Raw genomic sequence first — 27941 nt, forward strand, 5'->3', positions numbered from 1 at the left:
TCTGAGCTGTCAATACAAATTGAGCTTTTTGCTTCAAACCTGCTCTTCTGGGGTGACTGAAGTGCAGTAGTGAAAGACAAAAGCTTGCACTCCTGAAATAGGCCAGGACAGCCGTGACTCAAAAGTACTGGGTTTTCCAACTTTATTAAAAAGGGCACACTTCACAAGCAGTAAATATAAAATAGGCATAGCAAGGTTCTGACAGGTGGTACTGCTCAGTATATTCCTTTCATCAGTCTTCTCACGGTTCAAAGGTACATTACAGAGTATCTTATGGCCTTGGTGGGCGCATACCGGGTGGAGGGGGTCCTGGGAATAAAGGAAAGAGTTGAATATTGAAGAAGCAGCAAGGCTAAACACCAGAGAGACGTTTTCCCTGTGCTCCAAGTGCCCTTAGGACCCTGGTTTTGCCACTGAGGCATTCACTGACAATTAGCAGAGCTAGGGAGGCACTGAAACGTGTCACCCTTCTGACAGTATGTGTACGTTAGGGCTTCTTCCAGGCATTTAAGAAAACCTCTGCTCACCTCTCATTCCTGGGGGGGGTGGTCTCATGCCTGGTGGGGGCATTCCCATTGGAGCACCTCGGCCGGGGGGCATTCCCATGGGGGGGCCCATCGGTGGTCGCATGCCTGGAGGGGGTCCCATCATTCCTTAAGCCAGAGAAAGAACAAGCTTGTAAATCCAGCTGGAGAGTCGAGGCGCTAGTGGGACATCGGAACGATCCTCTGTAACACCAGCTCTTCCTCAGACCTCACCAACTCACAACCTTGTGAGAGGAGCTCCCCGCTGCCCCCTCCGCAGAGGTTCCTACCTGGAGGAGGTGCCCCTCTGCTCATGGGCGGGGGAGGACCCCCCCGCCCCGGCGTGTACTGAGTTGGGGCTCCCGCTATGCTGGCGGTGGCTGCTGCTGCAGCCGCTGCGACCGTCCCACGGCCCTGAGGCGTCATCACCTGTAAACAAAACACATGGGGTCACAGAGAAACAGCACGTTATCTGTTTTACATTAATAACTAAAAAATTAGCGAGATTTAAGTTCTTATCCCTTCAAAGAGCTACGACGGCCTCCTCTTAATGTACTGAGTAACACTACAAACCTGTAATACAATTCAGTGGATACCACTTGAATTCTGGACAAGAAGCTGCACTTTTCATGCATTTTTCCATCATGTAAGACAGAGTTCCCTAGGGGGATCTAGTGCCAAAAAAGCCTCACTAGGCTCAAATTCCCTAGTAACCGCAGCTAAGATCACAGTCCTTCCAGTCCACCAATTTCTTGCATCACACTGGTACCAAGAATTAAAAGCCACCCCAGAATATACCAGACAACTCTTCTTTAATGGGTCACAGCATCTCACCTGTTGGGATGGTCCTCCCACTCCTCTGACAGGGCCAGCTAATCCCGCTGGCGCCTGCGGCATGGGCGCACCAGCAGGTACTCCCCTCCCTGCTGCTCTCCCAACTCCAGGTCCTCCAGCAGCTCCAGCAAGAGGTACACGGGCAATTCCAGTCTGAAAACAGACCCCCCCCAAAAAGAAAGATTTGTCAAAACAAAAGTCCTCGGATCCTAGGAACGCCCACAGCTCTCCTTTGTCCAATTAATGTCCAAGCCCACAAAGAGATTAGAACTTCCTGCAGTGAAATTCGTTGGACCTAGTCACAACAGCATCTGGAAGTCCAGGACAATACCGTAGGAGGCAAATTTATCAGATGTTCCTTCCCCTTCTCCTTAGTTCCGCGCTCATTCTCCTTACATCTTTTGGAGGTGGTCCTTCAACTGTCATGGACACCAGGTTTTCTCCTCGCAGCAACACAAGACCAAGGACTCGTTTCTCTTCCCGCTCTGGCTGTTTTGAATTTTTAGGTCTAGTGAGAAGAGAAAGAAAACATTGCAAGACAGAGGGGAGAAAAAGAAATCAATGCTGCTTTTTGAATTTGCAATAGAATACATGACTAGGCTACTCCAGAGAGGAGAACCTACCAGAAAAAAAAACATTTTTATATGCCTCAAACCAGACACATAGAGAAGTCTAAATACAAGATGCGTATTATCGCCATGTTTTCCCCATAACGCTTAACTGTTACAGTGACTATGTCGGCATCACGTAAAGGTGTATTTCGGTTATTAGGAAATAACTCAAACGAAGCGCCCCTTGAACCTTGGTAGTTTGGCAGTTTAACAAACGAGACTAAAGCCACGCCTATTCCTGAAGCCGGCAGCACGCGCTGCCCAGCGGCTGCGCCGGCTCTCCGCTCAACCTGCCCCGGGGCTCCCGCCGCAGCGGGGCGGCGGGGCCAGCGCTGGGGGGCACGTCCCGGCGCTCCCGCCGCCCCCCGCGCCGCTCACTTGATCTTGCGGAACTCGTCGCAGTCGCAGAGGATGAGGTTCATGTGCTTGTCGAAGGCCTTGAAGGTGCCGATGAAGACGCGGCCGTCCTGCAGGATGCACCGCATGCGGTAGTCGATGTGCTGCAGCATCTTGCTGCTCTTCCCCACCGTCTGCAAGAGACCGCCGTTATACCGGGGCACCGCGGGGCACCGCGGGGCACCGCGGGGCACCGCGGGGCACCGCCCCCTCCCCTCCCCTCCCCTCCCCTCCCCTCCCCGCGCGGGCCCGCCGGGCTCACCATGGCTGCAGATCCCCGCGATCGCTCCTGCCGCCGCCGCCGCCGTCCCCCGCTCCCAGGCGCCGCCCGCTCCGCCGGAAGCTCCTACGCGCGGCAGCCGCGACTTCCGCCCGCGCGCGCGCACGCGACTGCCCCGCCAGCGCCTCGCCCCCGCCCCTTCCGGCGCGTGGATGACGTGTTTCCGGGGGCGGGACCAGCCCCGGCGGGGCGGGGCGGAGGGCGGTGCTTCCGGCTGAGGGGGCACCGCGCGGCGGGCTGCGGCCCTGCTCGCGCCCTCGGAGTGGCGGGTGTCGTACGCGGCCACGGCGCCGCTCCGCTGTTCGCCGCCAGCACGAGCCGGTGGGGAGCCGGTCCCGGAGGCGGGGAGCTGATGTGAGCCAGCCCCCCCCCCCACCCCTCGCGGCGGCCCTGGAGGCGGGAGGAGCGCGGGGTCGGGGGGCGCTCGCGTGACGTCGTTCACGCGGGCTGCGGCACGTGCCGTCACGCGCCGTCACGCGCGAGGGTGACGGGACCGGCGGGCGGAGCGCGCTCCGCGGGACCGGCGCGTTACTCCGCGCTGGGGCGGGGTCGGCTGCCCGCGGTCTCCATGGCAGCGCCCTGCGGGCGCGTGACGCGCGTGTCGTGGCCAATCAGCGGCGAGGCGGCTGAGTGACAGCTGGCGGCGCCAGTGGCCGGCGGGGCCGCTGGAGCTACCGGGCGGCCGGAGCGCGGAGCGGCCGCGGCGGTGCCGGGTGAGCGCAGGGCGGCGGGCGGGGGCCGGGGCCGGCGGGGAGCCGGGCGGCAGCAGCAGCTGGCCTGGGGTCTGCCGGGCGCAGTCGCCGGCGCCGCCTTCTCGGGCCCGCTGCGGCGCTGCGGCCTTTCCCTTGGGCGGCCGCCCCGCCGCCAGGCTCCGGCCTCGGGTCCCTGCCGCGGGGCCGCTGGGCCCGCCCCGCGCCCGGCCCCGCAGCTCCCGCTGCGCAGCGGCTGCTGGAGCTGCGGCTTCCGCCGCGCCGCCCCGGCTGCCGGGCGTGAGGCCGGGGAGGGGCCGCAGCCGGGCCGAGGAGCCGTCCGAGAACGGCACGGTTCGCCGCCCCGCGGAACCAGGGGGGCCTGAGGCACAAAACGGGCAGCGCTTCGCTGGAAAAAAATCGTTTAGCTCCTCAAATTGAGTTTTGGCCCAGGCTTTGGGAGTTGCTGACTGGCTGCTTTCAGCTCACTTGACTGATTAAAAATAATAAAAAAATCAGTTTTCTCTTTTTGCCTGTTGCTATCAGTTTCTGTCTCTGCCAAGAGATGGTCTCTGCTCGGCTTGGTTGGAACGTGCAAGACAGGAGTCGGGTGTCACAGGCTTAGTGTTTTGCAGCCAGAGTGGAGGGCCTTTGGAGGAACATAGGGTTCCAGAGGTGGAGAATCTCAGCCACCTGCTTCTTTGGTTTCTCTAGTGAAGTATGTTTCTGTTTGCTTGTTATATGAGGTAACATAAAAAGCTGTACGTAGCCCTCAGGTTGGACTCTGCTGCCTGCACCCTCTTACACGGCGTGGTCAGGGAAGCTGTCTCCTCTGCACGCTTGCCCAGTTAAGTCACTTCCACCTTTTGTGTGGCCTGTTGGTACCACCTGGGGCCTTGCTGAGAACTGATGAGGATGTTTTGCCACATCTACAGGTTTCAGAAGCTGCAGCTATTTGCTTGTTCACTGGGGGATTTTACCAGGCAGCTTTTCTTTTTCATGGAATGTTCTTTCATCCTCCTCATTTTCATTCTGTGTGCAGCACACTTTGTTCTCTATCTGTAATGAAAAGAAGATTGAGTTTGCGAATAGGGAAGTTCTGTTTAAAAATACTCTAGTTGTTTTAGCTTGCAGCTTCTCAGAAATCTCTTGAATAGTGTGTTATTAGTGGCTCTGCTGATTTCTCCTTGCCTTGCAGCTACCCCTACACCACTGCTTTGTGTGAAGGAACTCGCTCTGCAGAAACAGAGTGAATTCATCTTTGATGGATTTCAGCTTGGCTGCTGTCTCCCTGTATAAAACTGTGAGAATTGCTTACAGGCTGTTGTTGAGAAGAATGTGCTGTGAGAGACCCGTAAGATAATCATGATTATGCAAAACTGCAGTCTGTGCTCCTTTCCAGGAGCTTCTGAACAGTCATTTTATCAGATATATCATGGATGCACTGCAAAATATCCATTGTAAAATCTAACATCTGTCACCTCTCTTGCTGCAGACACAGAGTGAAACCTTTTCAAAGAATGCTTTTGACAGCCAACCTCATGTTAAGAGGCTGACCTGAAGTACCCTTTGTATTTGTAGTCCAGTCTTCATTGTCCTCTTCTGGAAAGCTGCTTCTGCTGAGCCACCCATCTGTGTAGGTCCTTCAAAGGGTTGTTTGGCCCATACTGTCTGCAGAGTTTCCTACCTCTTTTAATTTTTGATTCCTATTTCTCTGGGTTCTGCTTAGCCAATTCATTTTGATGTTTGAACCTCTTCCCCCACAGGCTCATGTGGTACCTGTTCCATGGTGCTGCTGTGCAAAGAAACAGTCCTTAAGCTCTGTTTCTTTCACTGCCTATTTGCAGTGCCTTGAGTACTGATTGGAATAGGGAACATGGTTTTCAGTCACAAGTGGGTGCTCATTTATGGAAGAAGTTTGGGGCAGAAATAGTCTAACATATCATGGTGAGTTACTTTCTGAGTTTGTATGCAGCTGAAAGCTTTTTTTTTGGATAGGCGGGTAGTGTAATACAACTCAGTTGGTTACTGTTTCCTGTGGCAAGGATATTGGGGGAGCTGGGGGTAGAGTGCATTGTCTCTAGGAGCTCTGCAGTACTTTTTTTGATGAAACAGGAGTCTTTATTTAGGCGCTTAGGAACATGGTTTAGCAGTGGACTTGGCAGTGTTAGGTTTATGGTTGTACTCGATGATCTTAAGGGTCTTTTCCAACCTAAATGATACTATGATTCTATGATTTCTGCAGAATTTTCCATAATATCAATGTTTTTGTTTTAATGTGCACTTCCTCTCCCGGAATGATATATGTTCTTTGCAAGGGAGAAGGCAAGTTAGAGATTTGTAAAGGCTTCTACCTATAGTAATCTGGGCATCTTTGTTTTGGCACATAAAGTACTGTATTTCCTTCTACTCTTCAGTAGCAACTTGCACTTTAAGTTGTGATACAGATAAATATGACTGTACTGCAGGAGGCTGAAGGGAGAAGTGGTAATTAGATGTTAATTATTCATGGGTATATTAGTTAAAAGAGTTGCAGATTCAGTTCTTAATACTCAAGGAAGTAATCTTTGAGCCATGCCTCTTCACTGTGTATTTGCTGGGCCTTGAACACTGAATGGATTTAGATGATTTCTAGTCATGAATTGGTTCACTCGTGGGAGAAGTAATTATCTGTTCACTTACTGCAAGCCAGTCTGATTATTGGAGATGACGTGTGCTTATGCCATATGACTGAGGTTCCTCAGGCTTTCACATTTAGGCCATCACAGGCTTTAGTTGCTGAATGGAGAACAGTGAGTGGAAATCACATACCATTTGGGAACTGCCTGTCTATTTCTAGACTTAAAGGATGGAAACCTGTCTATCCTGCGGATCGGGGGTGTCGTGCAAATCAGGCGCTTTGTTTGGGGAATATGTACAGAGATGTGCTACTGCTTGTATACTATACTAGTAATTGCCATAGTGTACTTCAAGATATGATTGATTTAACTGAAAAACAGTTATCCTTGTTTCGAGCTATTGCTGCAAAAGACATTTGAAAGTCTAAATTATTTTTTATTTATTTATTTTAGTGTGTGTGTGTAATTCAGGAAAAGGAAGTGAGGAAGACTTACTCATAGTTTTATTAGGTTCATCTATCTCTTTGCGAGACAGAAGGATCAGGTAAGCTCCAGATTCTTATGGCTGATGCGACAGAGCGCATTGGTTCAGGCAGGCTTTCTTGGTTCTGCCTTGTCTCTTTATTACACTGTACTTGGACGATAGAGAAGGTCAGATCTTCAGGATCAGGAGGGACTCTTCTGACTTGCAGTGTGGCAAGTCAGAAATACCAGGTATTGGGCACTGACTTGTGAACAGACTGAGGATAACTGGTGTAGGCAGGCTTGCTATGGGTACTAACCCCCAGAATAAGTGGTGTACAGGGGGCTGCAGCCTTCTAAAGATATCTGGGCTCAGAGCATTCCTAAGTGCTTTGCTCTGCTTATGCAATGAGGCGAGGTGCTATTCTGGTCCTGGGTTCCTTGTGCTTTGTTGCCTGAATTTGTAGTTTACTTTGGACAAAAGAAGAGCAGCTGCTTAAGGATGAGTGCAGAAGAAAGGAGTAGAGTCCAATTTACTGATTGTAATGGGTGCAAAAATAGCACCAGCAGCTGTGTATGTGTTTAGGGTTAGAGGCCTCTTGAGAACATATTTGCTGCAAGTTAACAAGTCTCTCTTAGCAAAGAGTAAATTGTATGTTTCTGTCTTGGAGTGAGAGAATAGAGCACTGATAATCAAAATCTGTGAAGAAAGGGGAGTATGTTAATACATGCTCATGGGATTTGGAGACAGTGTTTCCACAGGACAGCATACGTTCAGTGCTTTCTGTTTGTGAATTAGCTTAGCTCTGTGGGCTGCAAAGGTTCTGTGAAACACTAATTTAATTGAGCTCTCATATGAGCAGTCTTCCTTTGTGAGGCCTCGCCTTGTCCAAGCTGGAGTTTTTTACCTTATGCACCTTCTCTGAAGGACAGGCTTTCCTGTTTGTTGTCAAGATGAGGGTGGTAAAATTTTTATTCAGAGAGAATCTTGGAGTGGGAGATGGCTCGGTTGCCTTCCCTCCAGGATTAGGAAGAAAATATCAGGTGGTTGTGTAGCTGCTTGACTCTTAACTTGCAATTTTGTATGACAGGAATCATATAAATGCTTTTCTATTGTTGCCCCTGAGACCTGATCAACCTGACTGGTGCACTGAGTCTGTTCCTTTTCTGAGACCAGCTCTTTCTTGGTACGTTAGTCTGAGCTAATGCTGTGCTGCTTATCTGAAAGGTTGGAGATGTTATTTTAAGAAACTGGCAAAGCTGAACCGAACTTGACTGGCACTTTTCTGCATGAGATGTGTTTAGTCTTACAGTCATTTGATGGGTTTTAAGAACACGTAAGCTGCTCTTGGGATTGATGCTAAAAAGGAAAGAGAAGGCCAGAAGGAGTATTGACTGTAACCATCTCTGTGAGTTGAGGTAAGCTGTGCATTTTCAGAATATCATGAACTTCTGAATCTGGCTTGCCAGATACTTTCCAAGGGGTGGGATGGTAGAGTGGACAAAGTCTGGCTGTTGTAGGAGTGGAGGAGGATGGTGTTCCTGGGCACATGTAATACCAATCTCCCTTTTGGGTTGGCTGAAGCCACAGATAGCTTTGGAGTTTGAGCTTCCTGCAGGAACTGCAAAGACTGTACATGTGCTGAGACCAGAGCAAGTTGAGCAAGGCAGCAGCTTCAGAAGGGCTTCTCATCATAAACAATGCTCGTTTTAATAGCAGAAGGGCTGATTTCTCTCTCCAGCAAGTGCCTTCACTGTAAAGCAAGTATCTCTGATCTGGTGGAGACTTGAGGGCAAGGCTAGCTGCAGTGATAACACTGAGCATTTCCAGGAGGTGCTATGAAAGAAATGCTAAACTTGCACCCCTCATCCTCAATTCCAGCAGGCAGGAGTGATGATAATGTTGTGACTATCTCAGAAGGCTGTACCAGGAGATCGTAGCATTCTGTTTTCCTAGGTGAGGAGGCTGCCTCATCTAGAATGAGAAGATAGTCACAGGGGGCTGATAAAGGGGTTTGTGTGTGTACAAATGCAGAGAAATATTAGCACAGCTGAATTTTTATATCTCTTCATGTAGTGATACCAGTCTCTGTGAGGGAAGGAAGAGGCATATGAGCTTCATTAATTGAGATCATCAGTGGATCTCTAGGTCAGCATCTTATTCAGGCCAGGCATACACGCCTTTTGTGGTAGACTCAGCTAATTTCATGAAGTTCCCTTCTCCAGGACAGTCATGTAGTCCAGCTTCCTAGGCCAGGTATCTCTGCAGCTGCTTGGTCTTTGCAAATCTGTGGAAAGTTCTTTCTTCTTTACTTGCCTTGCATCAGGAAAGTTCCAAAGGCTGCTGGTTTCCCTTCAAGTCCTAGGCTGTCTTGGCATCTCTTTCCCAGTTGATCAAGGAAGTTGGGAAAGTACATTAGTCATGAAACAATGTCCCTGCTCAGCACTGTCTCACCTCTGTTCTGGGAAAGGGTAATTGGGTTGCCCCAGTAGGAGAAATAGGAGTTTCCATAGGAGCTGGGAAATTGTTCTTCAGATGCTTACCATCTCATTGAGGGTATGCTGGAAATTGAGTCTTGGGAGGAGTTCTTAAGGACAGGAGTATTTCTGTGTCTGGTCAGATCTCATTTTTGGCAGCTTGAAGCCCTCATTGCTGAGAACTGCTGATGGGTAGGGTTGTCACTTTCCCATGGGACTTTTACCCTATGGCTCTGTGGGAAGGAGCAGGGTACTCCCTCCATCCAGGAGAGGATTAAAAAAGAACTGAAGTAGTATGTTTCTTTACAGTCTCTTACTTCTTAGATGAAGCACGAACCAGCATGTCTGACAGCTGTCTGGGACCAAACGCTGAACACAATCTTATGCTGTAAGACAGGTAGAGTGAAAGGTAGACCTCCAGAACAAATGCTGAGTTAACTTTTCTTCTGTGATGGATATTCATGTTTTAGATTTATGATGTTATAGGAAGGCGATGGGATAAAGCTAGCTGCTGCTACTCTGCCTAGGAGCCTGTTTGGGTATCCTGAGTGGATCAGGGTATCTGAGAAATATGAATGGAACATCAGTGGGAGGGAGGCTGCCTGGACAGTAGGTTCCCCCTGCCACGTACAGACAGTAGCTGACTACGGAGCTATTGCTTTACTAGTCCTATAAACTAACCTGGCACTATGGACAGTGGGTGGCAGATGGGGCTTTGCTGATCAGAGTGACTCTCCTTCTTGTGTGAATACCCCAACAAGCTCTCAGAAGTATTCCTTAGGTGATAAGTTTGGGCATGCAATGTCACAATGTGCTGTTTTAGTATGAGGCCTTAATCTCTGGCACACTGGGTGTTTTGTCCCTAGCAAACCATAAGGCTGGTCTTTTGTGGTGTTTTGAAGCTTGCTGTTAGATGCAGTGTAACAATTGAAGTAGTTTTCAGAGCTGCTTACTGTCCTTTCTCTTAGCAGGTGTGGGGGTGTATGCTGTTGTAAAGGCACCTGGAGGAGTCTGGAGCGATGCCACCACCTTCGGACATTGTGAAAGTAGCTGTTGAGTGGCCAGGTGCCAACGCCCAGCTGCTGGAAATAGATCAGGTGAGACCTGGTAACCAGGTGGGGGAGAAAGTGCACCACAACTTGATACTGGAATGTGGGAAGCATAGAAATGGACAGTATTCCTATATGGTTGAGAGGAATATGACTACTGAGGACTCTCTCTTTCTGTTCTAGAAAAGGCCTCTTGCATCCATCATCAAGGAGGTCTGTGATGGGTGAGTAGTTCTCTGGGAACCCTTGTGGAGAAGGTCTGTCCCCTGACAAATCTTGCTGGGGTACTGTGGAAAGTCTCTGCTGCTTGTCAGCGTGCTGCTGGCACGATCCATGCTGCCTGCTGCCACTTTTGGCCACGAAATGGACCAGGGTTTAAATTGGGAAGAAAAGGATCTCCTGAAAAACAGGGGATTTGTATCTTTATTCCAATTCTGAGTGTGTGCATATGTATGCCCCTGGGGTCAGTGCCTCTGAGGATTGGCCCATCTTGCTGTTCCTGGAGCACAGGCCTCTTCAGACATTCCACAGAGCTTGATGTAAAGTAGGCTGAAGTCCCATCCCCCCCTTCAAGGGGAAGGTGTTTTCTCTCTGCTCTGAGACCTAATTTCCTGTGCTAAAGCTTTGCTTGAAAGTTCTTTTCCACGCTCCTGGGATCAAGCTCCTGTTCCTAATTAAGAGCCAGAAGAAAGAAGAGGAAGAAGCTTATGTATCCTCCTTCTTCCTCTCCAGGTGGTCATTGCCAAACCCTGAATACTACACCTTGCGGTATGCTGATGGTCCTCAGCTGTACATCACAGAGCAGGTCAGTGTGAGAGGTAGCAATTTGCTGATGTCCTGGGCAAGAGTGCAGAATGCCTTGGACTAGTGTTGTGGAACAATACTGTCGCTAATCTTTGAGGGGCAGCATTTCTGCTGTCAAAAATACTTGGACTTGAACGGTGTCGTTCAGGTGAGGAGCCTTGTGCTTCTCCCTTTGCATGCTCATAGGTACGAGGACCCAGTGACTCAGTTCAATACCCTCAGTAGGGTTGTGTGGTATAGGAGCCCGTTTACTTGTGCACACAAATGTGCACTGTAGATCCAGTTGCATTCTTTCGCCCCCACTTTTCTGCAATTTAAAATTTATGTTTTCTTTCAGACTCGCTGTGACATCAAGAACGGAACTATCCTACAGCTGGCAGTCTCCCCGGTAAATGCTTCTTCGCATCCCTCTTTCCCAGTAGCAATCCTCGTATGACAGGATGTTTCTTGCCTCTCAGCTTTGCTTTCCCCTTCTCCCCAGATTGTAGGGGGCTTACCTTTGTTGTGGGCCATTCTGCACAATTCCTTCCTGGTTGTAGTGTGTATCTTTTCTTTGGACGCTCTGCCCTTTTGTAGGACTTTCTGTAAATAAATCCAGTCTACATTTTTATTGCATCTCCTAGATTAGCATAGACTGGTTTGGGTTGGAAGGGACCATAAAGCCCATCCAGTCCCACGCCCCTGCCCCAGGCAGGGACACCTTCCATTAGCCCAGGTTGCCCAAAGCCCCGTCCAACCTGGCCTCGAACCCTTCCAGGGAGGGGGCAGCCACAGCTTCTCTGGGCAACCTGTGCCAGGGCCTCCCCACATGTTGTAAAGCACCTGACAGACACATTCTCAAAATGAGTGCAGTAAGTATTTTCAGTCAGAAATCAACAGTACTGGTGACTTAATGCAGAAATGAAAATAAGAGACAAATCTGATGCAGAGGGGGTTGTTCCTAGTGAATTCTTGACATTGTGACCTCAACAGTTGTCTTTTGCAGACTTGCTGCATCTTCCTTTTTATTGAAATTCTTAAACCTTTTTTTGTGCAAGTGTCATGGCATATAGCTGCGAGTGAGTAGAACAGGAAAAACGTTATATGGGCAAGAGGTGGTTGAGAGGGTATCGCTGATCTATGTCTGAGGAATCTTAGAGCGTTGTGTGGATATGCAGAATGAGCTTGTGTTTCTCTTTCAACTAGGAGAGATTTTTTTTTTAATATCTTATTTCTTTAATGGTCTCACTCCATATTTCTGTATCCACTTCCACTCACCTCACCAAGAAGAAAAACAAGCATTTACTCTAACATGTAAAATAGCATTTTACTTGCCTCCTGCTTGACTGTAACTGTTGCTGAGTGCAGCCTTTCTTTAGTCTGCCTTAGAATTGCTGACTGCTGCTACTTATCCTGTCATTGCTGGTTCTCTCTCTACCCTTGCCACTCTCTCTCTGCCCATCCATGGACCTCTGATGGCATGCTGATGCTGGCAGAACTCAGTCTGTAACTGGTATCACCCCTCTTTCCTCCCAGTCTAGGGCAGCTCGCCAGCTGATGGAGAGGATCCAGTCACACAGTATGGAAGCCCGACTGGACGCCATGAAGGAACTGGCTAAACTGTCAGCAGATGTGACCTTTGCCACAGAGTTCATCAACATGGAAGGGATTACAGTGCTGACACGGCTTGTGGAGAGTGGGACCAAGCTTCTGTCCCAGTAAGTTTCCTGTATTCCAGGACTCTGGAACAAGGCCTCAAATAAGGGGCTAATTTTGCTTGCTGAAGTGGCATTAAGCACCGAACCTCATAGCAAATGCCGATGTATTAATTGAGACAGAGTCTTTCTAGTCACTTGCTTAACCACATGAGGCAAAAGAGGAGACATTTATGTGTGAAACTTGCATTGAAATGTCACTTTGATAATTTAAACAACTGTTATTACCTTTCTTGTGGTCATAATCTCAAGCAGTTATTCATCTGCAGTCTAAGGGATAAGGTATCCTACAAAAAACCCACGTGCACTTGCACACAAGAACATTCCTGGAGAACTGGTGGCATGCAGGTGCCAGTCAGCAGTAGGCATGTTACTGCCTCTTGTATACATGGTCAGTACTTTTCAACCTGCATGGTAAGAAGAGCTGCTATGAAGGCCAGAGGTCTGTTTATCTTAGGGACTGGAAAGGGCTAAAGAGTGTATAGCAGAGAAAGTATCAGTCTTCAGTTTCCAACATTTGGGCTTCCTGAGCAGAAATTATATCTCTCTGTTTTAAGAACCTTTGGGTGTTTCTTCCATAGGTGGTGGTTCTTAATTTTTTAATCAGTTTATCCTTTTGACATCTACAGCACTGTGTGGAAATCACAGAATCACAGTTACTTGTCCTATAAGAAAAAAATATTTTCTTTATTTTAAACTTGTCACCTAATGTTCATTTGGTTCCCTCTGCATATTTTGTTATGAGAAATTGTAAATTCCTCTGTCTTCTCTGCACCATTCATAACCGTATAGATCTCTCTCATATCAACCCTTAGTCATGCCTTTTCTAAACTGCAGTCTTAGTCCATTATCACTGTAACTATGGCAGCCATTCCAGAGTGCTAATCATTCTTTCCATGCTTCCCCTAGCTCTTAGCTCTTTCCAGTACTATTGTGGTGATGTGGGGAAATTTGTTTGTAACTTTTCATCAGTTTGAAACCTGACCATTTAATTTCTACCCTTTTGTTTCTTGGCTTTCAGTCAGTTATTTTAATGCAAGAAAGGGCTCTTGTTTTTACCCTTTAGCAGCTCAATGTTTTGAGGTTTTTAAGGCACTTTTAGTGAAGCACATCATAATCTTCTTCAAATTCCAAGAGTTGTGCTTAACTGTTCCCATTCTGCCTTACTGATTTGTTCAGAGACCTTCAGCATTGTGGTGGGTTAACTTCGTCTGGCTGCCAGCTGCCCACAAAGCCATTCTCACTCCTCCTCCTCAATAGGACGGGGGAAGAAAACAAGATGAAAAGGCTCAGGGGTTGGGCAAAACAGACTCAACTTGGGGAAAATTAATTTTTTTTTTCCAATTAAAAATAGAGTAGAATGGTGAGGAACAAGGACAAAAGTAAAACCACCTTCCCTCCACCCTGTTCTTTCCAGGCTTAATTTTATTCCTTCAGTCCCCACTCTTCTGCCTCCCCCCTGCACGAAATGCCTACGGGGATGGGAAATGGGGGTTTCAGTCCATAACACTTTGTCTCTGGTGCTCCTTCCTCATCACGCTTTTCCCCTGCTCCAGGGTGAGGTCCCTCCCATGGGATGCAGTCCTTCACAAACTGCTTCGGTGTGGGTCTCCTGTGGGCCACAGTTCCTGCCAGAAAACCTCCTCCTGCATGGACTCCTCTCAACGGGCTGCAGCTCCTGCTAGGAGCCTGCTCCAGCGTGGGCACCCGTGGGCTGCAGCAATCCTTCAGGGCACCTCCACCCGCTGTGGTGTGGGGTCCTCTGTGGGCTGTGGGGTGAATATCTGCTCTGCTGTGGTGGTCTGTGGGCAGCAGGGCACAACCTGCTCAGCTGTGGTCTCCCCACAAGCTGCAGGGGAATGTCTGCTCCAGCACCTGGAGCACCTCCTCCCCCTCTTCCTTCACTGACCTCCAGTGTCTGCAGGGTGGTTTCTCACATGCTTTTTGACTGTTCTCTCACAGCTGCTCTAGTGGTATTATTCCCCTATGTTTCTGGTTACAAATACCTAAATGCCTGATATGTCCTTCAGATTTCTGCCTGAGTCCTCTCTAAAAATTGTCATTATGTTTGCCACTTTCTGCAGAGTACAATAAGTAGTTTGGCAACGTTTCATTTTACCATGGTTCCTTTTGAATTCTTCAGTGAATATCATCTGGTCCTGGAGACCTGTTTTTAATATTAATGGCTTGTTCCAGAATGTCTTCTAGTGATGTTCATATGACAGATTTGAAGACTTTTCTTCTCTCTTAAAGAAAAACCAAACTGAAAAAAAAAAAAACCCAAACTCTGATTTGGAAGTTTCCTCAAGCACAATCATGGTGAACTCTGATGCAAATAATTCACTTGGCTTTTCCAGTGTTGTTGTTCTGTTTCATTGAAAGCACTTTTGAAGTCTTGATAACTTACTGTCGTAACATTTATAGGTCTTCTATTTTCTCATATATTAGCAACTAATAAGTTTTCAGCATGTTTTGCAGTTTTTCCCTCAGTCTTTTTTACCTTTCTGTCTTGTGGTTATGTATTACATTTTCCACAATTCATACTGTGCTTTCATTTCGTTTCAAGCCACGTCCCAACATTTACAGAATGACAATTAATTTTTCTTTGTTTTTCTTTGATGTGAAAACATGTTTGTTCATTTTGTGTGTGTGTGTAGAAGTTATAATTTCCAAAGACTTTGGCATGTTTTGTGATATCAATTTACTCTGCTCAAATCTGACAACTGTTGTAAAACCTAGTGTTTACAGATGGTTTACATTTTCAGTTGATCAGCTTAGAAAGCTCTCCCCTTTTCAAGTTAGTCTTTTTTTAACTGATGGCCATTGTACTGAATATTCGGGGTTTGCTGGTTTTTGGTTGGGTTTGAGTTTTTCTCACATGAAAGTGTTGAATTTGAGTAGTGATACTTTACACTGCTCAGGAGTAAATAGTGCATTGCTGCTTCTCCTGTTACTCCTTTGACCAGCCAGCTGCTGATCCAGGTGATTGTGAGTCTCTGGTGGCAGGACTAGGAACTTACTGTTGCTAGTTTTAATTTGTTCTTGTAATCAGGAAAAATAAAACATGATTCTACAAAACAGTGAAATTATCATAAATGCAAATACTTCATTGTTCCCCCAGCTGCCAAACTGTAGCCTGTTTATTAGGAGAAGGTGGTGACATTTTCCTCTTACCCAGCTTATTCAGCTTGGACAGGGTTTTTCCTTGCTTACAGATCTGTTGTAACTGCATCCTTTATATTCTCAGTTACAGTGAGATGCTGGCTTTCACCCTGACTGCCTTCTTGGAGCTCATGGACCACGGCATTGTCTCTTGGGACATGGTCTCCATAACCTTCATCAAACAGGTGAGTTTGGGTAAAGGGGATGAGTGGATGCTGTTTCTTTTCATGCTTTAGTGCAGTTTGCAGGAGGAGCAAGATGACTCTGAGAAGCTGAGTACTCACTGAGAGCACAGTGGATGCAGCTTTCTGAGCTCTGTCTCCCTTAGCTTGTCTCACTCACCGCCAGGTTTCGTGGATGAGCATCTGCTGACTTGCTGGGTCACCTGTTTTTAGATTGCAGGGTATGTGAGTCAGCCTATGGTAGACGTCTCCATCCTCCAGCGATCCCTAGCCATTCTAGAAAGCATGGTGCTAAACAGTCAGACTCTGTATCAGAAGATAGCAGAAGAGATCACCGTGGGGCAGCTCATTTCTCATCTGCAAGTGTGAGTGTCCACACAACAGTGGTGTGATTTAAATCAGTTTCATGAATATCTGTTAATTTGAAAATATATCCTGTTATGTTTATAGCACTTAAAGATGCTGTTTTTCAAGTATTACTGATACGACATCTTACTTGAACTCTAGGATTTCTAACAGATTTTTTTAAAAAGATCCTGGAAAAATGTGTTCTGGAAGCACTTAAGCACATGAGTATGCCTTGAACAAAGATATTTTGCTTTAACAACTGCACAAGTGTGTTCAGTGTTAGGACCAAACTTGCGTTTTACTAAAACAACTTCCCAAAGCTTCTGCATCCGGTCACCTGTAACCTTCACCCCTCTTTAAATTGTCTCCACTAGAATCTAAAAGCTCATCATCTGTTTTTTGTCCTGCATATTAAGGAAGAAAACAATGGCTTTTCTTGCTTTTTTTTCTCCATCTCCCTGTCCTCTGTTTCCAAATGAACTGACAAATTAATATCCGGCTTTTAAGGCTGTTTGTCTAGGTCAGTTCTACTCTTCCATAAAAAGAAGCATGACTTGTTAGAGTTTTAAGTAGGTTGGGTTTTTTTCCTCAAGCCTTTTAATTCTGAAAATGTGGAAAAGCATCATTGGTGAATAGGATTAATATTCCTTAATCAACGAACAGTAGTTTAACAAAAGTATAGTGCAAATGATGTATTGCATCAATGTCACTGTGTGCTTAGAGCGTTTATACGTCTGAACTTGGTTAACAGAAAAGCTAAACAAGTTCTCATGAACACTGCAGCAATTTTGTTCTGCAAAGAGTATATGTTCTTTCAGCTTTATAATTTCTATTTTAGTAAAACACAGTTTTGGTCCTAACACTGAACACAATTGTGCAGTTGTTAAAGCAAAATACCTTTGTTCAAGACCTATATTCATGTGCTTAAGTGCTTCCAGAACACAGAAGGTTGATGAAGAAGGTATCTGTGCAGGGAATATTGTAGAAAGGGAAGCCAGAGAGTGAGTCAGAATTTGCTGGTGTTTCTTTGTCAAGACTATCAGGAGGGAACAATCTTTAACAGAGGATAGGTTTTGGAAGAACAGGTCCATGGAAACAAGTCTGAAAGAGATGAGTTAGAAGAGAAATTAATTTTAAAATTGTTTTGCTGTGTCAAAAAGCAAGCAGTGTGGTGAAAAGAGCAGCAAACCCTGGAAAGGAGGGCAGAGGAGGTGAAGTGACAGACTTCAGAGACCTGTAAAGCTTGGAGCCTCAAGAAAAACCTGGGATGATGCATGAACATTTATATTTGAAGTATGGCAGATTGACCAAAGTGAAGAAGATTTGGAAAGGAGCAATAGAAGAGAGAATGTGGTTGTTATCCACAGATATGCCAGGGATAAATGCCAAAGTGGGGAAAATAACTGTTTAAGCTAAAAGATGTTTTGGCTTTAGATGTTTTATAAAAGTTTAATTTTACATATACATATTTTTTTTAAAATTACACGCACAAATTCATTTAGGTGATGCACTGAACTTCTGTTAATCAGAAGAGTTTGAAATTCTGCACAAGTCTCCCAAGAGTGTATTGGGTCTGGCTGAGATGGAGTTAATTTTCTCTATAGCAGCCCTCCTAGTGCTGTGCTTTGTGTTGGTAGCTAGAAAGGTGCTGATAGCCCACCTGTGTTTTGGCTTCAGTCATGCTCTCTCCAGCATTCCCCCTCACTAGTAGGCTGGGGGTGGGCAAGATCGTGGGAGGGGACATGGCCAGGACAGCTGACCCAGACTGACCAAAGGGATATTCCAAACCATAGGACGTTTGCTCGGCAATAAAAGCTAAGAGAAAGGGGGGGACATTTGTTATTATGATGTTTGTCTTCTGGAGCAACCACCTTACTTCCTGGGAAGTGATTGGAGATTGCCTACTGATGGGATGTAAAGAATAAATCTCTTTTTTTCCTTTGCCTGTGCTTTATTAAGATGCTTTTATCTTGACCCACAAGGTTCTTTTCCATCTTAATTTCTCCCCTGCCTTGTCCTTCTGAGGAGGGGAGCGATAGCATGGCTTGGTGGGCACCTAGCGTCCAGCCGAGATCAAGCCACTGCAAAGAGTAATCGTGTAGCAAGAAGCAAAACTGGATTTGATAGAGCATCAAAATGGGGGTGGGAAAGTGTGATTGGCATTTGGAAGCTTATTCAAAACATTGTAAGTGAAACCACACACTGTGTGTGATCTAGGAAGGGACTTGTCACCCTTTACCAGAAGAAGCTCTTCAGTGAAAATAAGAAAAAAATGTGTGGATTGAACCAAACTATTGAGGTTGGAAGACAAAACACCATTTGTGTTTGGTGGCTTCCACTGACATAGGGGAGAAAAATTACTCGTTCCACATAAGTTTCTGGCTGTATCTGTGTAAAGGACTGCAGTATTAACTAGGCTTTACAGAGATAGTCTCAGCGCTGGAAACAGACCGGTGGTGCTGAACTCTGAGCTCTGCTGGGCTGCAATCTGCACTTTCTTCTGAATACTGGAGCTGTCAGTCAGCAATTCTGTCAGTTTTTTGCAAGCCTTATGAAGAGTTGGATGGCATGAAGGGAGATTACCTGAATCCTGCTTGTCTGTTGAAATGCAAAATAGCTGTAGTAGATGTTCTTACAGCGTAGGCAAAGCAGCAAGCTGTAATGTTCTATACTGTCTGTTCTCTTATGATCCTCCCATTTTTGTTTCATCAGCTCAAACCAAGAGATCCAGACATATGCCATTGCCCTGATCAATGCCCTCTTCCTGAAGGCACCTGAGGACAAGAGACAGGTTTGTTCTTGCTTTTTGACTTTAAACCTGAATGATGGTGACTGGCTGGCTGTTTACTTTATGCCTCGGGAATCGCATTGGCTGGGCAAGGCAGACCTCAGACCTTGCCAAGAAATTGTGTAGCTGTTTCAGTGTGGCAATGTAGGAGAAAGAGTACCATCCCATTAACAATATGTTATGGAGCAGCACATCTATGTTTAGATGCTTGGAAGGGAATTTGAAAGGCCTTGAGAGACAGAAAGTAATCTCTATACAGCATGGAAATTTTTTGAAGGAAGTTAATTCTGTATGGGAGAGGTAGGCTGGGTAGAGTCCTTGGGGTTGTATGTATTTACTAAACATATACCCCCCCCTCTCCCCAAAAACGGACCTTTCTTAAGTCATAGGGCAATACTCTCACTGGCCAATACGAGAAATGAAACACCTGTCCTGCTCTGAGGAAACCCCCGAGATCTCCACTACGTGCAAGATGTTCATATGTCTGTATTGTGTAGCTTTGCTGTGTTAAGCCTTTCTTCTCTAGCGCCCCATTTGTGCCTTATTTCTGGACTCCAAGCTAAATCCTGTCTGCTTCTCTTTGTGCCTTTTTTTGCTTTCTGCCAGCAGGACAAGCTGCTTAACCCACTAGACCTGCCCATCACTGTAAGTAACTCAAGCCTGGGGCTGGTCCTGCGGAACCGCAGGCATGTTAGCTTCTCTCCACTGACGCCTCCTTGTATCTCAAAGATGATGTGTACAGGCTTCAGATAGGGGACGAGCCCAGGGAGAAGGGTGGGAGGGCTCCTGGGGATGTACTCAGATTGTGAAGGGGAGAAGAATCAGTAGCAAGAGAAATCCGGAATGACTTACAGTGTACACAAGATAATAAAGATGATCGTAAAAGGAAACTGGTACTACAAGACTGACCAGGTGAACCAATTTTAAAACTGGAACCAGTTCTTTAGCAGTTTGGGTCTCCTTAAACTTACTACAGCCTGACTTTATACCCCAGTTCTCACTTGTGTTAATGACAGTTTCATATTCAGCTGTGTCCTTCTAAAGGTAGAGCTGTTCATCTGTGAAGACCAGTCACAAAGCTTAGTGCTGATTGGGGTCTAGAGCATACATTCTGCCTAATCTGTGACTTCTCCCTTGTGGGAATTGTACTATAAGAATGTTCTTCACCCCCTTATCTGCAGGGGAATCACCACTCTTGCTAATAGGTTGATTTGGAACCTTCTGTATCTTGAGATTCTGCTACATTTTTTAGATTTTCTGGGTGGCACAGAGAATGCTTCACTTATGCCAAGGGTGCAGTGCCTTCAGACAGGAAACTATGGTCTCAATGTTACATAATTTCTAAAACTAATTGATATGCTTAACACATGAAAATAAGGAAGAACATACTCCTCTGTTGGTAATTTGGCCAAGATGCTAAACTTCACAGCAAAGAAAATTCCAAGGGTTCTTTCACGTTTTTATTTCTTGTTTTTTTCCCCCTTTTTTTTTCCCCTTTTCTTTTTTCCTTCTTCTTTCTTCTTCTCCTTCTTTCTTTCTTCTTTTTTTTTTTTTCTTTAAACACAACCCACATGACCACAAAGGGCCATGAACGTGATGGAAGGGAATAAAGAAGAGGGAACCTAACTCTTCTCAGTAGTGCCTGCTGACAGGACAAGAGGCCATGGGCACAGCTTAAAACCCAGGAAATTCCACCAGAACACACGCACAAACAAACAGAATGATATGAGGGTGGTCAAACACTGGAACAGGTTACCCAGAGATATTGTGGTGTGTCCATCAGTGGAGATATTAAAAACCTGACTGGACACAGGTCCTGTGCAACTTGCTCTGTCTGGTGTTGCTTGAACCAGGGGAGTTGGACTAAGAGGATCTCAGGATGTCTCTTCCAACATAAATAATTCTGTGATTCTGTGACCCCATCAAGCTGCAAAGTGGGCGTTATTGGACTCTCAGCTGAACATAGATTCCTTAGCAGTGGTTAGGCTATGTGTGTGCTCATGCTTCTCACTATGCTATTTAAATTGTTTAATTGTCTTTGTCCTTCACACTGTTTATCTGCTTCAGTCACTTGTTACTTCATCCCATGTACAAACTAATTCCTTCAGAGTAAGGATTCTTTGTGTTGCATGCATGAACAAACCCTAACAGCAGGCCTTGTTCTATTCTCAGTACTGTATCTCACGAATCATAGTAAAAACACGCTGCCCTCTGAGTCACTATTTATCTCTGAAACCACTTCCTACTTGATCTAGATGCTTCTTGGATATCTTCCACTCAAGCACTGACTCATTTTAGCTGTAACATGAGCGCTGCTGAACTTGCAGCCATTATGGCTTGGCTATCAGCCACCGTATCACTTTCTTGTTTTAGGAGGTTTCTGTCTGGAGCAGAAGTGGTAATAGGGACTTGGAATGAGTTTAATATATGCATTTTACCAGACTCCTTATAAAACCTGTCAAGAGCAGAGTTGATATGAGCAGTTGGAACAGTCTTGGATTGCTCAGAATGTACAGCTGATTGAGTGCCGTTGTCTAAGACTGCACATCTGCTTCCAGTTCTCAGTCTGCACTGTATAGGAATGTGAAGAGATCTCAGACTGGCAGTTCTTCTGGACTTCTTCCAGATGATGTATTGCCCTAACAGATTTTCTTACCCAAAGATTTTGCTTATAACAGCAAACTTCTGATAATACTCCATCTTGACATTACCACTTGTGCCACTTCCCTAGCAGGTGTAATGAGATTGCTGGTATTTTAAAAAGTGCATCTTCACAATTTACAAGGAAAGCACAGGTTAGATTTTTGCAGGTGCATGTATAATTGGTCCTGGAACAAAAGGCTTGCAGCAGATATTTGCATCTGCTGTGACTGTTTGTCATCATGACTTGATGGTTGGGAAACCCTCATCTGGGGAAGGAAGCCATGCGGTAAAGAGGGAAATGGGAAGCTTTCCTTTAAGCTTGAAAATTATTTACCCTTTATTTTTGTAAACTGAAGTGCTTCTGCAAATTGTCCTTAAACTGACTTCAAAACATGTCTTTAGGAAGTGAGACAAAGGAGATGTAAATTTCAGAGGAAGAGTTTTTGAGAGGGAGGAGACCTGGAAACTATATCCTCTAGCCCTCCTTATCTTGGGTGTATACCTAGGTATAGAAAGTTGTGACATGCTAATTGGAGGAACCTCTTGTAGATGACAGATTTTTCTGGGCAACCCACAGGGTTCTCCTTGCTGCCGTATCTCCTGATGTTGAAGTATCATTAGATGTCCAATGTTAAGCTAAATTTTCTTCTGTTCTTTGACTATGCTAGCACCTTTCTCCACGTTAATAATGTTTTGTAAGGGAGCCATCCATGAGTTGTGCCATCGTAAAGATGACCCTTGCATCCCAACTTGATGCTTGCTTTGTGGTGAGATGCCATGATAAAATCCTAGTCTGTAGTAAAAGCACTTTGTTGTGTGCCAGTGCTATCTCCAATTCATAGGCTTCCTTCTTTCTCTCCTTTCTGCACAATGTGGGCTTTTTGTTTATATTTCACTCATGTTATTTCATCTCTAAATTCCACAACAGGAAATGGCTAATGCATTTGCCCAGAAGCACCTGAGGTCTATAATCCTGAATGTAAGTATGTCTGGAATGACAGAGTGCTTCCTCATGTTCTCTCAATAGAGGTTTCACTTGTGCAGACTGTAAATTCTGCTGCCCTCAGGGCACTTCCAGAAAAGTGACTCTTTCAAAGGTGAAATTGGAGCCACTTGTTCAAAAGGGAGTTATCAGGGTGCTTCTTTCTGCTGTTACAGAGCATTATCATTATGCTTTTGATGGAATATGGAGGTTAAACAGCTGAATCTTCATATACAGAGATGTACATGCAGCCTGGCATATGCTTACAGCTAATACCTCAGTTTTTATTTGTATTCTCTTCATTTCTACCCTATCCTTCATTTTGCAGCACGTGATCAGAGGAAACCGCCCAATTAAAACAGAAATGGCACATCAGCTGTACGTGCTACAGGTCCTGACCTTTAATCTCCTGGAAGAAAGAATGATGACCAAGATGGACCCCAATGATCAGGTCACTATTAGAGCCAAGTAAGATCTGATAGACTAGGATGTGTACAAGGGGCCTTATTCCTGAGCTCTTTAGCTCCATGCAATTTGCAGTAGATGGTGCATAAAATTTCAAAACCACCCCTCACATTGTAGTCCTTGAGGTTAGGGTATGCTCATGACTATCCTGCTGTATGCTATGGGACTTCTAGAGATGTAAGTGGTCACTGAAGCCATATATTTGGTTTTTGACCAGTGTGATGCCAGCTGTCAAGCTATTACTCCACCTAGTGCCTCAGGCATTATCTGAATGCCTAGAAATAGCCTTTAACTAAACTTGGGGCAGTTAAAGGAACATGCAAATATTTTCCATTACCCAGTATACTGCAACTTGCCATTCTGAAATGGATTGCCTCTTAAGCAGTGTTAATAACCTTTGGCATCTCTCTGTATTCACTGTGTGAGCTCTGAAGAGAGAGGTGGGACTGTGCGTTAGGTGAAAATACCGCCCTAGTGATTGATCCCATGTTACCATTTCCCTGCCTTCTGTCTTTCAGGCACAGAGAGACATCATATTTGAGTTGAGAAGAATTGCATTTGATGCAGAGTCTGACAGCAACACCGTCCCTGGCAGTGGAACAGAAAAACGTAAAGCCATGTACACCAAGGACTACAAGATGCTGGGGTTCACGGTATGCATCTAGAGAGAGTGCTGACTGTAAAGCATGTAAAGGCAATCTCCATCAGTGTTGTGGGGAAATAAGGAACAGAAATAGCTGTTTGCTTTACCATACTTCTGTATCTGAGTTTTAGAAATTCTGCTATGCTCAGACTCCCAAGGAAGATCATTATGAACTTGCTGACTGGTTAAATGCCAGGGCTCATTAGGCATGTTCTCTGGAGATATTTACTTACCATACACACCTGTTCTATGAAGAGCTTGGAATCAGCCTCTCTTCTAGGAAGTTTGGATAGCATTGTCAGCAGGTGTCCAAGGTTACCTCTTGGATAGATGTGAAGGAGGGCTTGATGAACACACGGTTGTAAAATTCATTCAGAAAAGGTTCTGGCACAATTTCTTTGAGCTAATTTGTTTAGGTTCTTTCTACACACTCTTTTCACAGAACCACATCAATCCAGCCATGGATTTCACTCAGACTCCTCCAGGGATGCTGGCATTGGACAACATGCTCTACTTGGCCAAATTTCATCAGGACACCTATATCAGAGTAAGTGAAGCTGCTGATTTTTGCAGATAACACCTCGGCAGCTCTTCTTAGTGTGTGTTGCATCCTCTTCTTGTAGATTGTGCTGGAGAACAGCAGTCGAGAAGATAAGCATGAGTGTCCCTTTGGGCGCAGTGCCATTGAGCTTACCAGGATGCTTTGTGAGATCCTGCAAGTTGGGGAACTGCGTAAGTACCATTTATTACGCCAGCTTTCCAAGTTGCTGGGCTGATGCTTCTGGAAGTAGCTTACAGGCTGAGCAGGATTCACAAGCATTTGTACCTTGATCTCACTTCTGCCATGTAAGGGCAGGGGGACCTTGGAGTGGTGGTGTCAGTGTCTCAGTGATAATACTGCTGTCGAATTAAAGTAAGAAATTATGTTGTGTGCACTCTGGTTCTCCTGAAAAACTGACACAAGTGGAAGGCTTCAACTTCCTGAAGCTTCAGCAGGGTGCTGTATAAAAAACCCCCACACTCTAGAAACTATTATAAGCTTGAGAAAAGTTTAGTAGCTCTGAGAGTCTCAAAATAGCATTCTGAGACAATTAACCACTGAAGGAAATTCTGCCAGAGGCAAGTGGGAAACAACTGCAAGCAGTCATCTGGGGGGACTAGTATGAAAAGGTCACATGAGTCTCGGAGGCTTGTGTGGTGCAGCATGGGGATAGTTGCCATTCCCAACACAGACTCTCTGTGGGGAGACGAAGCATTTGAGCTGTCTTAATCTCTTTGACCATCAGGTTTCTGTCACTGTAGCAGATTTTAGTTGCTGTTAGCTCTTGCACAATATGCTCACATGGTTCTGGTTTCTGTTTCCTCCTGAAGCCAATGAAGGCCGGAATGACTATCACCCCATGTTTTTCACCCATGACCGTGCATTTGAAGAGCTATTTGCCATCTGCATCCAGCTGTTGAACAAGACCTGGAAAGAAATGAGGGCAACAGCAGAAGATTTTAATAAGGTCAGAGTGGTGAAGAGGTATTTTTGTAGAATCTTTTGCAAAACAGTTTGTGTTCATTCAGACTGTACACTTAGTTAAAGGATAGGGTGCAGAAGGTATGACAGGGCATTGACCTGAGTTGTAAGGGAGGATGGCCCAACTTTTATTTGGTATGACCTGAGGTCATTCTTTGTTATTCTGGATCTTCAAGGTCACTAGTATGTTGACGCTCCTGGCCCCAGTTATTCCATGTCAGTTCTTTGCTGCCACTGAGCTGTGCCCTGGTTCTCTGCTGCCATTAAGCAGCCAGAATGTGACTTGCTTTTCTCCCTGCACAACCTCTTTAGGTTATGCAGGTTGTGAGGGAACAGATCACACGGGCTCTCCCCTCTAAACCGAACTCCTTGGACCAGTTCAAGAGCAAACTGCGCAGCCTGAGCTATTCTGAGATCCTGCGACTACGCCAGTCTGAGAGAATGAGCCAAGATGACTTCCAGTCGCCACCTATTGTGTAAGTGCCTAACAAAAACAGTTGCCTTCTGTGCTTGCCGGTATCTACATTTTCTGCTTACTCTTCCACATTTGATTGCCAGGGAGCTGAGAGAGAAAATCCAACCTGAGATCTTGGAGCTGATAAAGCAACAGCGCCTGAACAGGCTCTGTGAGGGAAGTAGCTTTCGAAAAATTGGAAATCGCAGAAGGCAAGGTAAGGTGACAGCATCTACTGCATTTTTTTCATGTGAAGAACTGTAGGCAAATAACATCTAATGGATTAATCTGTCAGCAGGTGTGTTGCCAGAAAGGAAAGCTGGTTACCTGGGCTGTCTATACCAGCCGGTAGTTTGGGATAGATGCACTTCTAAGGATACAGCCATCTCCTCATGAACAGGAAGCAGTGCTGAGGAACTGCAGGGGTAGAGGGATCAGCTGGGGAGACTGTAATGTGGTGGCCGTAAGACCTTATGGAAGGATCTCGCTCAGCTTACTCTACTTGGTGTGTGTTCCAGAAAGATTTTGGTACTGTCGCCTGGCTCTGAATCACAAGGTGTTACACTATGGAGATCTGGAAGATAATGCCCAGGGGGAAGTGACCTTTGAATCTCTACAGGAAAAAAGTAAGTCCCAGTTACTGCTCTGAGCACACTGTGCAGTGCTCTGTGCTCTGCCGTCTATAGGCCGTTGAGTACCGTCCTAGAGATGAGAGAAAAAGGGCTGTGGCTGAAGCTCTGACTGAGATGAGATCAACTTTTGGTCCTTGCCCAAACCCTTTGAGTCTTGAAATTGCTTGGTATTTCTTAGGACAGCCAGCTGTAGGGATGTGTTACTGGTAATGTGTTTTGGAAAGCTGCAGTAATGAGCTACAAAAACAGGAACAATTGTCAGTTGCAAAGACAAAACAAAGCTCTGTCTTTTCCTGGTTAGGATTTCTTGTTTGTGAGTTTTATTTTTTCACTGTTAGTTCCAGTTGCAGACATCAAAGCCATTGTCACAGGGAAGGATTGTCCACACATGAAGGAGAAAAGTGCACTGAAACAGAACAAAGTAAGTGCTCCCATTTTGCCTGTAATTAATATCTAGTGCTGTAGAGTTGAAGACTGAAAGCAAGCAACAGGAGGAAACGGTCTTCCATGCTGCAGGTGCACTGTTGACAAAACCCATTTCATATCTGGGCCTTCTCTTAGTGCTCGTCTGTGACTGGTAGGTGCTGTGAGCGTAGTCTGGCTGTGCTACAGGCGATTCGGAGTTGCTGGGAATGCTGATATGGGAAGGTGCGCTGAGCTGTGGCGAGGCAGCTTCTCGTGTTGGGTTAGCAGGCAGAAGGTGCTGTGATGTTTTGTTCAGTTGATGAGTGAAAGATTCTTTTCCATTCAGGAAGTGTTAGAATTGGCCTTCTCGATATTATACGATCCCGATGAGACCTTGAACTTCATTGCACCTAATAAATATGAGGTAAGAAATGTAGCTGTTAAGCAGTAGAATATTAACTTCAGAGGTTAAGAGGGATCAGTTGCTTCTTATTAAAGGCTTGAGCGGGATATCTCCCACTGGGTTCATTCTTAGATGATGTTGGCGATGCTTATTTCCCCCCGCAGTTACCTTTCTATTACCAAAAAAAATTTCTACACTAATTTCCCTGGACTGCTACTTTCTTTCCTCCTATGCAGTCAGTTGTTCCTTTTCCCCATTCTATAAGACACTGATGTCGAAAATAGCTTTGCTTTTTCTGTTGTTACGCCACAACAGAAGCTCTTGGCCCTCTCCTAGAGCCATGGGCTGCTGCTGCCTTGCACTGGCAATCTCTGTGGGCACTGTTTTGGGGCCGGGTTTTTTTCCCCCATGGGTTAACGCCCTCAGTGTTTCCTCTTGTGGGCTGTGTAGGAGTGTCTCTAACTGTTGCGTGGATGGAAAGATTCGACAGAACCTGTCGTTTGTGCCCGCAGTTGTGATGACCCTCTCTTCCCACAGTACTGTATCTGGATTGACGGCCTCAATGCTCTCCTGGGGAAGGACATGTCCAGCGAGCTGACCAAGAGCGATCTGGACACGCTGCTGAGCATGGAGATGAAGCTGCGGCTGCTGGACTTGGAGAACATCCAGATCCCCGAGGCGCCGCCGCCCATCCCCAAGGAGCCCAGCAGCTACGACTTCGTCTACCACTACGGATGAGGCGGGGCCGGGCCGCGGGGCCCGGAGCGCGCGGCCGCTGGGGGGCGGGGCGGGCGCCGCGCGCCGTTTGTACCCGTGACAATAATAACAACCAATCGGAGCCCGGCTGCGCCGCCTCTCTCCGCTCGGACCCCG

At 46.2% G+C, this 27941-nt stretch overlaps 2 protein-coding genes across 8 annotated transcripts; one reads left to right on the forward strand and one right to left on the reverse strand.

Annotated features, from left to right (window-relative positions):
• Positions 1 to 125: 125 nt before the first annotated feature.
• On the reverse strand, positions 126 to 2825 carry SNRPB (small nuclear ribonucleoprotein polypeptides B and B1). The gene is made up of 7 exons (XM_074842948.1): positions 2628 to 2825; positions 2348 to 2499; positions 1755 to 1866; positions 1359 to 1511; positions 815 to 953; positions 528 to 653; positions 126 to 309 (listed from the first exon to the last, which is right to left on the reverse strand). Exons 1-7 carry the CDS (start codon positions 2628 to 2630, stop codon positions 272 to 274), a joined length of 723 nt encoding a protein of 240 aa, XP_074699049.1. The 5' UTR covers positions 2631 to 2825; the 3' UTR covers positions 126 to 271.
• On the forward strand, positions 2821 to 27906 carry ELMO2 (engulfment and cell motility 2). 7 transcript variants are annotated; one of them, XM_074842931.1, is made up of 22 exons: positions 2821 to 2999; positions 9864 to 9989; positions 10125 to 10165; positions 10674 to 10746; positions 11083 to 11133; positions 12261 to 12442; positions 15687 to 15786; positions 15997 to 16148; positions 18844 to 18922; positions 19529 to 19564; positions 22491 to 22541; positions 22873 to 22995; positions 23528 to 23662; positions 24095 to 24199; positions 24276 to 24384; positions 25024 to 25160; positions 25487 to 25650; positions 25733 to 25845; positions 26147 to 26254; positions 26599 to 26681; positions 27012 to 27089; positions 27606 to 27906. In XM_074842931.1, exons 2-22 carry the CDS (start codon positions 9912 to 9914, stop codon positions 27804 to 27806), a joined length of 2199 nt encoding a protein of 732 aa, XP_074699032.1. In that variant the 5' UTR covers positions 2821 to 2999; positions 9864 to 9911; the 3' UTR covers positions 27807 to 27906. The 7 variants fall into 7 exon arrangements, with proteins under 7 accessions (XP_074699032.1, XP_074699037.1, XP_074699038.1 ...); XM_074842934.1 differs by having other exon boundaries at positions 2853 to 2999; positions 9861 to 9989; XM_074842935.1 differs by lacking the exon at positions 2821 to 2999 and adding an exon at positions 3092 to 3358.
• Positions 27907 to 27941: the final 35 nt, after the last annotated feature.

The sequence above is a fragment of the Strix aluco genome, chromosome 17, assembly GCF_031877795.1.
Source record: "Strix aluco isolate bStrAlu1 chromosome 17, bStrAlu1.hap1, whole genome shotgun sequence".
NCBI lineage: Eukaryota > Metazoa > Chordata > Aves > Strigiformes > Strigidae > Strix > Strix aluco.

Bases quoted from the DNA above. Each gene is read 5' to 3' on its own strand.
- SNRPB (XM_074842948.1), bottom strand. The intron at 1,867-2,347 runs GTGAGCGGCGCG...TCTTCTCACTAG, and splicing joins GACGAGTTCCGCAAGATCAA to ACCTAAAAATTCAAAACAGC. The intron at 310-527 runs GTGAGCAGAGGT...CTTTATTCCCAG, and splicing joins ACCCCCCCCAGGAATGAGAG to GACCCCCTCCACCCGGTATG.
- ELMO2 (XM_074842931.1), top strand. From the start codon at position 9,912: ATGCCACCACCTTCGGACATTGTGAAAGTAGCTGTTGAGTGGCCAGGT. The intron at 10,747-11,082 runs GTCAGTGTGAGA...GTTTTCTTTCAG, and splicing joins AGCTGTACATCACAGAGCAG to ACTCGCTGTGACATCAAGAA. The intron at 16,149-18,843 runs GTGAGTGTCCAC...TTGTTTCATCAG, and splicing joins CTCATTTCTCATCTGCAAGT to CTCAAACCAAGAGATCCAGA.